Source organism: Trichosurus vulpecula, chromosome 6 (assembly GCF_011100635.1).
Source record: "Trichosurus vulpecula isolate mTriVul1 chromosome 6, mTriVul1.pri, whole genome shotgun sequence".
In the NCBI taxonomy this organism is placed as follows: Eukaryota; Metazoa; Chordata; class Mammalia; order Diprotodontia; family Phalangeridae; genus Trichosurus; species Trichosurus vulpecula.
The window spans coordinates 106,858,447-106,872,966 of record NC_050578.1 but is presented as its reverse complement, the minus strand read 5'-3'; the positions used below and the strand labels follow the sequence as shown (position 1 = coordinate 106,872,966).

General features: G+C 40.2%; 1 protein-coding gene across 1 annotated transcript in view; it reads left to right on the top strand.

Annotated features, from left to right (window-relative positions):
- EDNRA (endothelin receptor type A) overlaps window positions 1-12,739 on the top strand; it is an 89,357-nt gene extending 76,618 nt beyond the window's left edge. Inside the window, exons 5-8 of the mRNA XM_036763838.1 lie at window positions 1,591-1,743; window positions 6,602-6,735; window positions 7,447-7,555; window positions 9,585-12,739. Of these exons, the coding sequence (XP_036619733.1) occupies window positions 1,591-1,743; window positions 6,602-6,735; window positions 7,447-7,555; window positions 9,585-9,725 (537 nt within the window). The 3' untranslated portion in view covers window positions 9,726-12,739. The remainder of the gene's footprint in view (window positions 1-1,590; window positions 1,744-6,601; window positions 6,736-7,446; window positions 7,556-9,584) is intronic.
- Window positions 12,740-14,520: the final 1,781 nt, after the last annotated feature.

Here is a 14,520-nt window from a genome sequence, read left to right as displayed (position 1 = left end):
TCGCAGAGTAGCCCCATCATTTTTTACTGTGGGAACTGATGTGACAGTGTGGGGTATGTCCTTGCTAAATAAACAATCTGGAAGGAAATGATGGGAAAGAAGGGGTTTCTTTCCTTCTCAGATTAGTCATTTGGAGGCAGGAAGTCTTTGAGTATAGTGTTTCAATCTCTATCTTCATTTAAAATCAAAGTTTTCATTTTTGAAAAGAAATAGAACAATCCTTGGGTTAGCTAGTAGGACCACTTCCCAAATCCAGCAGGAAAATGAAGCTCAGTGTTCCTTTAGAGATGGTATTCTCTTCAAATGACTTCCAGGTGGTAAACATTTAAAAAACAGTGAAAAAAGTGATTGATAGCTCTAATTTTCCAGCAGTGAGGTCACATAGCAGGCATACCAGGCAAGGGGTTAACTGCCTACAAAACTGAAGTACTCACATCAGCCATTCATCAGCTTCACATGGTCCATTAAGAACTCTTCTACCCAGGGGACAGAAGCAAACCAGCATCAATCGAATTTACAAGGAATTTGTTAAGGCCTAGTACAAGCTGGGCACTTGCTAGGACCTGGGAATACAAAGACCAAAACAAAATAGTCCCTGCCCTCAAAGAGTTTGTGCTCTACTGTAATTGTGAATGAGTGAAGAAACAATCATTGACATTTATTTAATAATTGAAAGTTTATAAAACGCTTCACCTACATCCTACCATCTGAGTCTCACAATAGCCTTGTGAGGTAACTCTCCCCACTTTAGAGATAAGAAAACCGAAGCTTAGGGAAGTCAAATGATTTGCCAACAGTCACATAGTTAATAAGAGTCAGCCTTTCTGACTACAATTTCAGCACTTTATCTACTACAACATACTGCCTCTTATCATAATAGCTGGTATTTAGAGAGCACTTTCAGCGCTTGTCTTATGCTACATAACATAACTATGACTGCATGTTACAAAATACAGATTTTTTTTTTTTTACCAGAGAGGTCTTTATCCAAAAGTACTCAACTGAAGTCAACTTTTTTTTTTAATTTAAAGCATTTTCTTAAAAATCCATTATTTCATCCATGGAGTACTACCACAATTGGTATAAATTACAGTCCCTTCACATTTCTTGAATTGCTGTGGCTAAAAAAAAAAAAATTGATCCCTTGGTGGCTAATCTTCCAGGGCTGAGTTTCTATGTACTTGGCAAGGCTGGTCCTTGGACAACTCCCATATTGTCTATCACTAGGACCCGTACTTGAAGCCCTTCCAACCTGGAGCACCTGCCAAAGCTTGCATTCCATTGAGAGAGCTTTCAGGAATCCAGGGTCATCTCTACAGCACGATGGAACATTAGCATATGTGAAATTTAAAAGTTTACATTTGTTATGTGCTAGTAAAAGAGTAATATAATTTTGTGAGTTTTTGACTTAAGAATTGACTTTCTGCTCCCTTGTCATCACCAAACTATTACAACCAGAGCAGGGGCACACACTTTTCTCTATTTATAAGGATCTTGCTGCCTCAGCCTTGCCATTAGCATATTTCAGGGATACTTTGCACTTAATTTGCATGATTATTCTTCTCTTTTTTCCCCTTCTTCTATTTACAGTTTTACCGAGATGCAAAAGACTGGTGGCTCTTCGGTTTCTATTTCTGTGTACCGTTAGCATGTACTGCCATCTTTTATACCCTAATGACTTGTGAGATGCTCAACAGAAGAAATGGCAGTTTGAGAATTGCACTCAGTGAGCACCTTAAGCAGGTAACAATCATGGTAATGATTTGCATTTATACAGTACAGTATGGTACAAATGTCATCCCATTTGAGGTAAATAGAAAAGTGGACCAAAGCTTGGCGGTAGAGTTCCTTCTTGAGCAGGATGCTTTGAAGTACTTCATGGTCCAAATAAAGTCGTGGATGTATTAAGCAGGTAGCCCTATGACCTCAAAATCCAAACCACAAGATTAGTACCATTTTTACAAACGTAGAATGTCACATAATACAGTCTGATCTAAGGAAAAGATGACTTAGTCATTTAGCAAGAGAGAATTGTTCTACACAATGTGAGGAAGATTTAGAGAGCTTCCCACCATATTGGATGGATCCCCTTTTGTGAATTTATAGTAGGATATGGTAGCAGGTTCTTGCATAGTGCTTTGCTGATTTAAAATGGTATAATAGTAACACTGGACTTGGAGTTAGGAGACTCCTGGGTCAGAATCCCAATGCCAACATCTACTGTGACCCCAGAGCAAGGAGAGAGGCATCATAATAACAACACTGGACTCTGAGTCACAGAACAGGTTTATGGGTAGGATCTGCTACTTGCTATCTATGAGAATTTTGTCAGGGTACTTAACCTCTTTGGTAGATGGAGCTCATTTCCCTCATCTATAAAATGAGAGGTTCATGACACTGGCCTCTTTGCTGTCTCATCAACAAGACACTTCATTTTCCAACTCTGGGCATTTTCACTGGCTGTCCCCCCAGTATGAAACGTGCTTCTTCCTCATCACCTCCTGCCTTCCCTGGCTTCCTTCAAGTCCCAACTAAAACCCCATCTTCTACAGGAAACCTTTCCCAATCCCCCTTTAAAAAAATTCTAGTGTCTTCCCTCTACTAATTATTTCCTACTTATCCCATATATGTAGCTTGTTTGTACATATTTGTTTCCTTACTGTCTCCTTCACTAGACTGCGAGCTGCTTAAGGGCAGCTTTTCTTTGTATCCCCAATGCTTAGCACAGAGCCTGGCACATAGCAGACACTTAATAAATGCTTATTGACTGATTAGCTCTAAATTTCTGATCCTAAGTTACAAATCATTTAAATCTCCAAGAACCTTCATGATAAAATGAAGATCATAATGTTTACCCGAAAGTGCTTTGTAAGCCTTTAAGGCACTATTTTTTTTTAATTTATTTTTTGCTCTTGATTGAAACTCCCACTCTCAGCAAAGAAATTCCCTACACCAATGTTGGTTGGCAACTCTTTTGCATCTCGGGGACTTAGAGAATTGCCTGGGATACCTCAATTTAAGAGATTAAGTGAATTGATGTGAGTCATACAGTCCCACATCTGAAAGCTTATAAATGCAATTATTTTCTTGACACTGTATGGAAAACAATGGAGCATGATAGCTTTTCTTCTTCCAATTAACACACATTTTATTTTCTCTCCCAGTAAGGAGGGAGGAGATGGGAGAAAAACAAATCCTTTTTAAGATATACACATTTACCTCTCTCTTCATTTGGGCAGCTAGGTGGCTTAGTGGATAGAGTGCCCAGTCTGATGTCAGCAAGACTCCTCTTCCTGAGTTCAAATCAGGCACTTGCTGGCTGTGTGACCCTGGGCAAGTTGCTTAACTCCGTTTGCCTCAGTTTCCTCATCTGTAAAATGAGCTGGAGAAAGAAATAGTAAACCACTCCAGTCTCTTTGCCAAGAAAGCCCCAAATGGCATCATAACTGAACAGTATTTTGCAGATGAGAAAACTGAGATTTAAAGAGGTTAATGTCACACAGTGAGTCATTGGTAGAGCTGGGAAAATAACCCCATTTTGCAAATAAGAAAACTGATGTCCAGAGAGGTTCAGTGAATAATGCCTCCCACATTGTAGGCACTCTATAAATAATACACTGAACTGAATTGAATTGAGTGAGTTGGTCACATAGCTGGCAAGTGATCTATTGCGTTCTAATTCTAGAACCCAACTGTTAACCTCTTCTGATACCTAGCAAATACTCTGTTACGCCACTTTGCCCACCCTTTTAAAAAGCAGCACCAGTAAGAGCAAATAGGTCACACATAGGATCTTTTTTCTGCAAGAGATACCTCTGTTCTACTATGTTCTACCTGAGACCACTGTTTTTCCATATTTCAGTTTAACTGGTAATTCTAAAAGATCAAATAAGCCCTGACTGGGTAGAGGGGCGGCAACCCTGTCTTTACTGACTCTCCTAAAAACCTTTTGTGTGGTTGTACTAGTCATGTGGGCTTATTATAGGCTTCACACACCTAATACTAGGTGGTTAGGGGCAAGGCAGCGTTACGCCTCCACTCCCCATTTCAATCAGTTTTCTCTTGATGTTGGCTAATCCCACTTGCAGACAGACTGTATTTTACATGGCTAACTCAGTTTCTAAAAGTACACACTCTCAGAAAATAAACATAATGTGTCAAGGTTAATGGCCAAAGAAAAATCACAGCCTGTGATTTTCCTAATCCTGTATAGACTTTGAAGAGCCCAGACCTTCAAAGTGAGTCCAATCCACACTGACTTCTCTGCTTCATAAAGTAGCCCTTTACCTAATATTTCAAATGGTTGCTGATTCTGGGCCTCAGTTTCCTCATCCATAAAATGAACTGATAATTAGATGATCTCTGAGGGCCCCTCTAGCCACAGATCTCTGTGGATGGTACTCTTCTAGCATACCTTGTTGCCTGAATCCCACATGTTATGGTTATAGTAATCTGGCATCTCCAACCTTCCTTCAAACATCTCAAACCAGATGTCCACTCAACATGTCCAAAATTAACTCATTATCTTTCCCCTTAAAACTTCTCAACCTTTCACCTTCCCTGTTCTTGTAGAGGACAACACCATCCTCTCAGTGCCTCGGGCTCACCAAGGAGTTACCTTCAGCTCCTCACTCCCTCACCCCTCCCATATCCAATCTGTTGCCAATGCCTGTCAGTTTCACCTTTGCAATAGCCCTTAAATACACTCCCTTCTCTCCTCTAACATTGCCACCACTGTGGCGCAGGCCCTCATCACCTCACTCCCGGACTATTACAACAGCAGCTGCTGGGTGCCTGCCTCAAGTCTCTCCCAACTCCAGTCACCAAAGTGATTTTCTTAAAGTGCAAGTCCAACCGTGTCACACCTTTACTCAATAAACAGTAGTGGTTCCCTATTGCCTCCAGAATCAAATTCAAAAGACTGTCTGACATTCAAAGCCTTTCATAACCTAACCCATTTTTCCAGTCTTCTTATACCTTCCTCACCAATATGTACTCTTTTATCCAGTGACAATGGCCTCCTGGATGTGGCATGAACAAGACTGTCCATGTCACGGCTCTAGGCATTTTCTCTAGCTATCTCCCATGCCTGGAATGCTCTCCCTCCTCATCTCCACCTACTGGCTTCTTTGGCTGTCCTCAAATCCCAGCTAAAATTCCATCTTCAGGAAGGCTTTCCCAAGTCCTCTTAATTCTAATGCCTTCCCTCTCTTAATTATTTCCTATTTATGAGAGAGAGAGAGACAGACAGACAGACAGAGACACAGAGACAGAAAGAGACACAGAGAGAGAGCTTGTTTTGTATGTATTTGCATGTCATCTCCCACATTAGATAGCTCCTTGAAGGCAGGGACTGTCTTGCCTCTTTTTGTATCTCCAGCCCTTAGGACAGTGCCTGGCATTTAACAAATGTTTATTGACTGATTGACAAAAATAATAATTATAATAACTGACATTTATGTATCACTGTAATATTTGTAAGACACTTTACGTTCATTATATCACTGGAGGCTCACAGTAGCCCAGGGAGGTAGATACTACTATCCCCATTTTAGAGATGGTTCTCTTAGCCACAGTCACTTCTATGAACCCATGTCCTTTCTGACTCCAAGCCCAGTGTTCTATCCACTATGTGTCTCTGATTAGATACTGGATATAGAACTAAAAGAGACCTTGGGAGGCATCTTGTCCAATCTCTTTGGAACCTGAGGGCCAGTAAAGTTAAGTGACTTTCTTGGCTCAGGTCATGCAGGAATAGGATTCAAATCAATGTCCATTGACTCAAAACCCAGCATTCTGTCTACTGCATCATGCTGCCTAATGTCAGTCATAACCAAAAGAGCTCTAATTGCTGGTTTTCAGAATGTGGTGTCAGAAAAAGAGGTAACCCTTACTTCTTCCCCCACTGTGCACCATACCTTTGGGCGATTAACATTTCTTTGTATACAGCTGCTACTCTGGGTTAATTAGAGCCCCTTGCCAGCAGATAAAATAATCTTTTTGCCCAGCATACCACCCCCAGCCAGAGCTTTACACATTTGTTACCTCCCCCAAGCCCTCCTCACCTCTTGTCCTTTTCCACTTCATTGCTGGGAGGTGCCCCCCCAAAAAAACCCACTTTACAACACCACCAATGAAAAGTTCCTTAAAAGGAAGCTAAATGCTAAGTAAATGCAAAATTAGTCATGGTTACAGAGAACAGATAATGAAATATATACCTTCCTCCATCCTATTGGCTAAGAGGCAGGGAAAGCAGAATACTGAATATATCAGCAAAGTCTCTGCTTCAGGCATTTTTGCTTAACTATTTTTCTTTGTTACAAGGTGAAGAGGAGAGAGGGTGGGAGTTTTCAATTCTGGCTATTAGCAAGGCAAGGAAGGAATGGTTTTGACATTTAAAAAAATCATTAATTTTTTCTTAAAATACCAAGAAGTTCATCTAGAATATTGACTGATATTTAGATTCTTTACGAGATTTCTGGAAGGCTGTTTATCAGGCCCTTTGCAGGGACAGGTTTTTCTCTCATAGCTATAGTCACTTTGTGGTATGATTCATCTATCTCACCCTAACTGTTTTTTCTATTTTTTTTTTCCTCTTTAGCGCCGTGAAGTGGCAAAAACAGTCTTCTGTTTGGTTGTGATTTTTGCTCTTTGCTGGTTTCCTCTTCATCTGAGCCGAATTTTGAAGAAGACTGTGTACAATGAGAGGGACATGAATCGGTGTGAATTGCTTAGGTATCGTGCCAGCCATTTACCTATATCCTCATTCAAAATGGGCAAAATGCAGTTTAGACAGCCTAGCTTCCCTAGAAGGAAATGAGGGCTTCCCCCAATTGACTAAGGCTCTTAGGACTCTGTCCTGCACACTTTAATGGTCCTTTTGGGTCTCCACTCTCTTCAAGCCTGAAAAAAAAAACCCACAAGGCCCCTATTGTGTAGCTTCCCTCCTTTTGGGGCAGAATCTCCCTAAAGGAATCTTCCATTTAAAGGCACAAGGGACTTCAGCGGTCATCCGGTCATCCAATGCTCTCACTTTGTAGATGAAGAAAGTGAATTACAGAGAGGTTAAGTATTTTGCTCATGGTCAAACAGGTAACTAATAAGAGTTGGGATTAGAGCCCAAACCCCCGACTCCAAATCCAGTCTCTTTCCACTACAGAATGCAAAAAGATGAAAAAGGTAGTTTCTTCCCTCCATGTCTGGAGCCTTCCTGCTACTCTGTTTGAGAGTGCTATCCAAACTATGTAGAGGCTTTTGTGGCACAAAAAAAAAACACAAACCCTTATGAAACGGAGACTACCATTCTAAAAAAAATAGCATGTAGAAAAGATTTGTTGAAAATGGCTTCTGGGCAGGAAGAATGCTTACTTCAGGAATATGTTCTAGTTAGCATGTAAAAAAATAATGCGTGTTCTAATGATTCAATTTTATTTTCTTTTGCTCTAGTTTCTTATTGCTTATGGATTACATCAGCATTAACCTGGCAACTATGAATTCATGTATAAACCCAATAGCACTATATTTTGTCAGCAAAAAGTTTAAAAACTGTTTCCAGGTAAGAGTTCTTTAGGAGGTGGTTTCAAGAAAAATGAAAAATAGGTAGTAATGGATGGCATTACGTAACCCACTGTTATTATCACTTTGGTTGTTAATACCAATAATAATAGCTAACAAAGAATGCTTCATGGTTTGAAAAGCACTTTATAAATAGCATCTCATTTTATCCTCACAACAACCCTGAGAGGTAGGTACTATGATTACCTCCATTTTACAAATGAAGAAACTGAGGCAGAGATTAAGTGACTTATCCAGGGTCATACAGCTAAAAAGTCTCTGAGGCAGAATTTGACCTCAAGTTTGCTTGACTTCAGATCCAGTGCTCTAACCTGTGACACCTAACCACCCAGAGTATGGGACATAAATAGCAGAACTTGCCAATATTGGCCTTAAAAGTAACTATCATTTTCACCAGCTGGAAGAATTGCAAAGAAATTAGATGAGACGATATTTAATATATCAAACATCTATGAAGCATCTATGTGCCAGGCACTGTGCTAAGCCCTTAACAGACAAAAATGGAATCGTCCCTGCCCTTCATGAGCTTATATTCTACTAGAAATGGGAGGGTAGAGGGAGAATGTACACATTAACGTACACAGAATATATGTACACAAATAGGCAAAAGAACTAAATACAAATAAGTAAGTAAATAAGTAAATAATATGAGAAAAGACAAACCATATTCAATGTAATACAAAGTAAATTCAGAAAGAAGAGAGCTAATAACTGGTTGAATCAAGAGAAAGTCTTTTCATCAGAGGTGATACCTGAACTGTGTTTTGAAGGTTTCTCTAAGGCAGAAGTGAGGAGAGGGTGCACTCCAGACAGGGGATACATGCTCTATACAAAGACATGAAGGTAAAAATGTTTCGAATAGACAGCATAGCACCTATAGAGCCAGAAACTAGAAAGTTAACTCCTATCTGATTTGCAGAGAGTTGATCTTAATTAAATTATCATGGTTTTAGTATGAAAGCATGGTAATTAACATAGCAACCCATAATGGGGAATTTTACTTGTTGCTCCATCAGCTACATCTTTGAAGTTGGTGCTCAGATTGTTAAATATTTATAATCATCATAAAACTGTCCATTAACCAGGAACATGAATGGCCAGACAAATGCTAATTAATTAATCCTGGGGAGACAGGGAGGCGGGGGACAGGGGACTTTGTTGATCTGTTGATCTAAGGGCCATTTTATTCTTTTAAAATACTGTAAATGTTTATTTGTGTGCATTTTTCCCTGAATCCCCAATGACTCTGCCCAGCCTGCCAGATAAATGCTTCCTTTGTAGCAAAGTACTACAATTGCTGTTATTTGGTCATTTCAGTCTTGTTTGATTCTTCACGACTCCATTTGGGGTTTTCTTGGCAAAGATACTAGACTGGTTTGCCTTTTCCTTCTCCAGCTCACTTTACAGATGAGGAAACTGAGGCAAAAAGGGTTAAGCAACTTTCCCAGACTCTGAGGCCAGATTTGAACTCAAGAAGATGAGTCTTCCTGACTCCCCCAGCACCCTATCCCCTAAAGTATTACAATAGACCAAAACAAATCAACACAATGATAGTGCCTGACAGTGTGCTCCTCACCCCACGACTAGTTCACTTGTCTCTCTTCAGAGAGGAGGGAGGCAATGCGCCACCAGCAGTCCACTGACATCATAATTAACCACTACATTGCTTAGAGTTCAGCTATCTTTCTGTTTTGTTTTTAAAGGCAACTTTACAACAGCAAATGGAGAGCTGAGCTGGTACCCCAACTTGCCCAAAGAAGTAGAGCCTTCTCTCATTAAACTACATGGTCTTTCTTTGTAATTTGCAGAGTGGAAAAGATTAATCAGGAGAGAGATAGGATAACTGTTGCCACTGAAAGGGACAGCTTTTTATTTTATTGCTATTAAACACATATTGAATTTTTAAGGGTTAAACTCATGTTATTCTATAGTTTAGTTATAGCTCATTGAGTCTTTGGGGGAACTAATGGATAGAATTAACATTTTTTCAATACTTTCCTCTTTTCCAGTCATGCCTCTGCTGTTGCTGCTACCAATCTAAAAGCCTCATGACCTCAGTACCTATGAATGGAACAAGCATTCAGTGGAAAACCCACGAACAAAACCACCACAACACAGACAGGAGCAGCCACAAGGACAGCATAAACTGATTCCCAGAACACTAGCAATGCCTCAAGCCTTATGAAAAGAGAAAGACTGATCCCCACAGATGTTTTTCCAGGAAGTTTACCAATTTTCTCATTCTTCCCTGCCCCTTTCCCTGAAGAATGCACTTGGGAATTGCCATCAAGTAACCTGGTTATGTCTTTTAAGTCCTGTGAAGCTGACTGCTTTCAGCTGACTTGGCGTTTTTCAGAGATGACATTCAGCAGTGTTGGGGGGGAACCTGGAAGGAACTCTTAGAGTTCTTAGCCCCTGGGGACACATCTGCTGCTTTTGCAGGAAGTGAGAGTTCTCCCCCATGTGACTGGCATACAGTACACCTTTTGGCTGAGTTCTGCTGAGAAGTGGCACCATGAAATGCTGGTGAGGGCCACAGGAAAAAAGGACTGTGGACAATTATATAGTGCATCTCCAGCCTCTTGAGTGTTGAAATCTGTTTTTCTTATGAAACACAGTATGGGTTTAAGCCACCTTTGTTTTAAATGTCAGTCCACACCAGTATTCTTTTTTTTTAAATTACATATCTTAGTAGCATAGTCACAATCATTTGCTCTTGCTCTAAACACATTTGCAAAGAAAGCAGTAGATTTAGTGAGCAGTCAGAGAAGGTAAGGTTTCTCTAAGCAATGATGAATCTATAAAAATGTATGTCTTAAAAGCAGCTTAAATTGAGGTACTTAAAACTCAAACTGAAAACACCAGAAGGTACAATGGTGTGCTATTAATAATAATTGACATTTACTTAGTGCTTTGAATTTGCAAAGTGCTCTGTTAATGTTACTACATTTGAGCTCTAGAACAGCCCTAGGAGGTAGCTACCACAGATAGAATCGTCCTCATTTGATAGGTGAGGAAACCGAGGCTCAGAGAGAAGTGGCTTGCTCACAATTACAGAGCTAGGAAACATCAAAGGCAGGCTTGGAACCCAGGTCTTCCCTGCCTCTCAATGTAGTGCTCCATCAGGCTGAAACTCTAAGTATTAGTCTAAGGACTTGTAAAGAAACCTGTTGGGGGCATTTTTTAGTGGTCCTTTCTAAGCTAAAGGGCATACTGAAACTCATAATAAATTCCCAAATCACATTTCAATTCCATAGGCATTTCCTAAATGCTGGAGTAACTTTTGGATTCAGGAGCCATTTTCCGTAAGCCTATTCCTTTCTTTGGGGGTATCTATTTCTCCTACAAAATGAAGAGTATGTACTAAGAAGTAAAAGACAAAGCACTTAAACTATTCCCGAAATTTTCAGTAACTGTCGCTGACTTAAGAGGAAATGCAAGGAAATACAGAATTCAAAATCTAAGCAAAATATCCCATTTTCATTGGAGGTTTTTTTTTTATTTTAAAGCCTAGTAATCAAAACTCTAGCAGCCCTTCTTTTGCTACATCTGGATGTATGCTTTAACTTTTAGTGATTCTCAAAAATGGCTAAATGATGGCACCAGTTCCTAGCCACTGAGTGTTCTATGGCCATCCTTAGACATGGAACATTAGACATGTTATCTTTCAGTGCCTTTTCTCTCTGCTACAGAAGACTGCTAGGAGATTTCATGGGGTTTACCATGCCAGGTTGAAATGTAGTCATCCTACCTACCAACCTGGACTTCTTCACGTCCTGGGTCCAAAGCACAAGCCTTCTTCCCGTTAACCTGCTCACAAGGTCACCATTTCAAAGTGCCTCCAATGATTTATCCTGGGCAACTTCCCAGATGTTTACAGTTGGTGCACAGCAGAGAGCCTTCAAGTGTACATAGAAACACAATTTGTAAATTTCTTTGCAGATTTTTTTTAGATTAAATGTCCATGATGTGTCTTTGTGTATGTACATATGTGTGCATATGATATATGCAGTTGTGTACCAAACCATAACCTGATAGTATTGTTCAAGAGTAGTGCCCCCTAGTGAACACTGAACAACACCTTAGGGGACATTTAACCTGAATGATCAATTCAACACCAGAAGCCTCTTTGTTCCCAAAGCTAGTAACCACAGTTGTCATTCCAAAGGGGAGGTCCAATACACTGAACAAATGACTGGCTGGGGTAGACGAGGCCAAACCAACAAGATGATTTCTTTTTTTTTCTAATTTTTTTTGATGAAGTAACATATTGGGTTGTACCACCTCCTGTGCTACAGTGATGGGAATATATTATCTTATAATAACCCCCTGCTGCCTCCCTACTCTGTCCAATGCTGAGAGACAGCTATGTGTAATGGATAGATGGGAAGCTCTGGGGTCAGGAAGACCTAGGTTCAAGAGCTGTCTCTAGCACATCATGGCTGAGTGATCAAGTCACCGATCCTCTCAGTGCCCAGGAAGTTCCCTATAACTATATGTTACAGACTAATTGACACAATTTGCAAGAGTAGAAGGAGTTTCCATACAGAGATTTCCCTATCCTGATAAGGTCATCTGGACCAGAAAAAAAATGGACAATACATTGCTGAGGATGCCAAGTAGTGCTAGAAGACAGTGCCCGGAATCCTGCTCTGCTGACACAGAGCTAAGCTCATTTATGATGCTGCATTTAGACACAATCCCAGACGCCACCCCACCTTAAAATTTATCCTAGGTTCTGCCGTTGAAACTGAGAGGCTAGAAAACTCTGCTTATTCAAGTGTTACCCTGTCACAAACCCTTCATTTATTGGTACAGCACATGAAATGACATATGCCTATAACATAAGCTATAGTATTACAAGAATTTTGTTTAGACAATCATAATTGTAAAATAAAGTACATGGTTTTTTTGCATATGAATGAAATATATTTTATAAATCCAGAACGTCATACATTTCTGGCATCAAATAGTAAATGCATGAGCTTTAATATGTGGGTTGTCAATAAGCTTAGTAGAGATAATTATGCTTTTGAGGAGGCTAATTTCCACAGTATTTATAATATCTATACAGCAAGGTGACTCCCTATAGAAATGAGCCAGACGCCAAGGTCCCATAACAGAAGTGGTCCAGAAATGTAAAATAAAGCAGATATTCCTACAAGTGTTGCTGGTATTTTGATGATTATTCCCACTTTGTTCTCCATAGGAAAAAATCCTGGCTTCTGTTCCCTCCCCTCACTAATCATTTTTACACACACATAGCTGCCAAAATAATCTTTCTAAAACACAAGTCTGTGTCACTCCTCTACTGTACAAGCTTCAGTGGCTCCCTATTGCTTCTAGGCAAGAAATGCAAACTCCTCAGCTTGGTCACTTAAAGTCTTTCATAGTCTGGCTATGGATCCACCTTTGCAGATTTCCTTCCCACATTACTCCCCCTTGCACTCTATGCTCCAGCCAAAGTGGCTTACTTGGTGTTTCCCAAATCAGAATTCAAGCACCTGCCTCTGACTTTGCCATTCCAGCAAAAGTGATGGTGTTCTCCAAGCTGAGTCAGTGAAAGAAAATACAACCCAAGAAGAATGAGGAAGTCAAGGATGAGGTTCCTAATGAGGGAGGATCAGAGAACAAGACTGGGAATGAAACCAAGGAGTCAAGGCACAGAGTCAGTCACATCAGGAATTAGAACAAGGCTCTCTCATTATTAGTGACTCCCTTTGTGTGCCCTGAGCTCTGTGGTCTGCAGGTGGCTCTCTGGAGAAATCTACCCTACTGGTCTTACAGGGTTTCTGTTGATTCATTGTCTTTGTGTCTCCAGTGCCTGACACATAGTAGGGACTTACTTGTTGATTGCTCTATGGTCTTTTTTAGAAAATTCCTCCTTGGTCTTGAATGCAACAGAGTTCTATACTAAATTACATTTCCTGCCTCCAACTCAACAGACATTGAAAGGGATGACTACAAATTCCTTAAACTTACATTTAAGCACCTTCCATGTGCAAAGCGCTGTGCTAGGTAGTGCTGATACACAAAGACAAAAAAAATGACACCCTACCTGCCCTTGGGGAACTTACATTCTTACATTCTGCACAAGGATAGGAATAGGACAAGGATAGGACTTGCCTTTTGATTTCTTGACATAGGGAACTCTGGGATGGGGAAACTACCTCTACCAATGCAGATCAGCAGCTTCTCCAGAACTTCTAGTCTTAGAGTTACAGGGGGCACTGAGAGAAGGTGACGCACCTATGGTCACAGAGTCAGTATGTATCCAAAGCAGAACTCGAACTCAGGACTTTCTGATTCCAAAACTGGGTCTTTGGCCACTATGCCCATATTTGATAAAAGTACAATTGATATCACTTCAATGTCATCTAATTGATATGGATACAGATTGCAACCCATTCTTTCATTTCATTTCAATTTGATAATCATTTTTTTACTTTAAACAAGATACTGTGCTAAGTGCTAGGAATGCAAAGGCAAGAGCGAAAACCAGTCCCTCACCTCAAGGAGTTTATATTCAACAGAACGTACAACATGTAACTGGATAAGTAAATATGAGATAATTTGAAGAGGTATAGGCCACTTGAAACAAGAAGGGATCCAGAAAGACTTCTCATAGGCAGTGGCACCTGAGCTGAGCCTCAAAGAAAGCTAAGAATTTTAAGAAATGGAAGTAAGGAGGGAGTGCATTCCAGGCATAGGGGAAAGCAAGTTCATGTGATTCTGATGAATTTCTTCCTCTAAGCCTTTCAGAGAAGATCTAACAAATTCAGTGGAGGCTTTCTTCAGGTTCTTTTAATATTTGATGGCTACCATTGCCACATACAGGCTATCTTTCTTGATACATGACCAGCCTGTATCATATCATATATGTGTCCTTAATGATATCTTTTACTCTACTTCTCAAATGAAAGTCATGTTTGCAAAATGCTATAG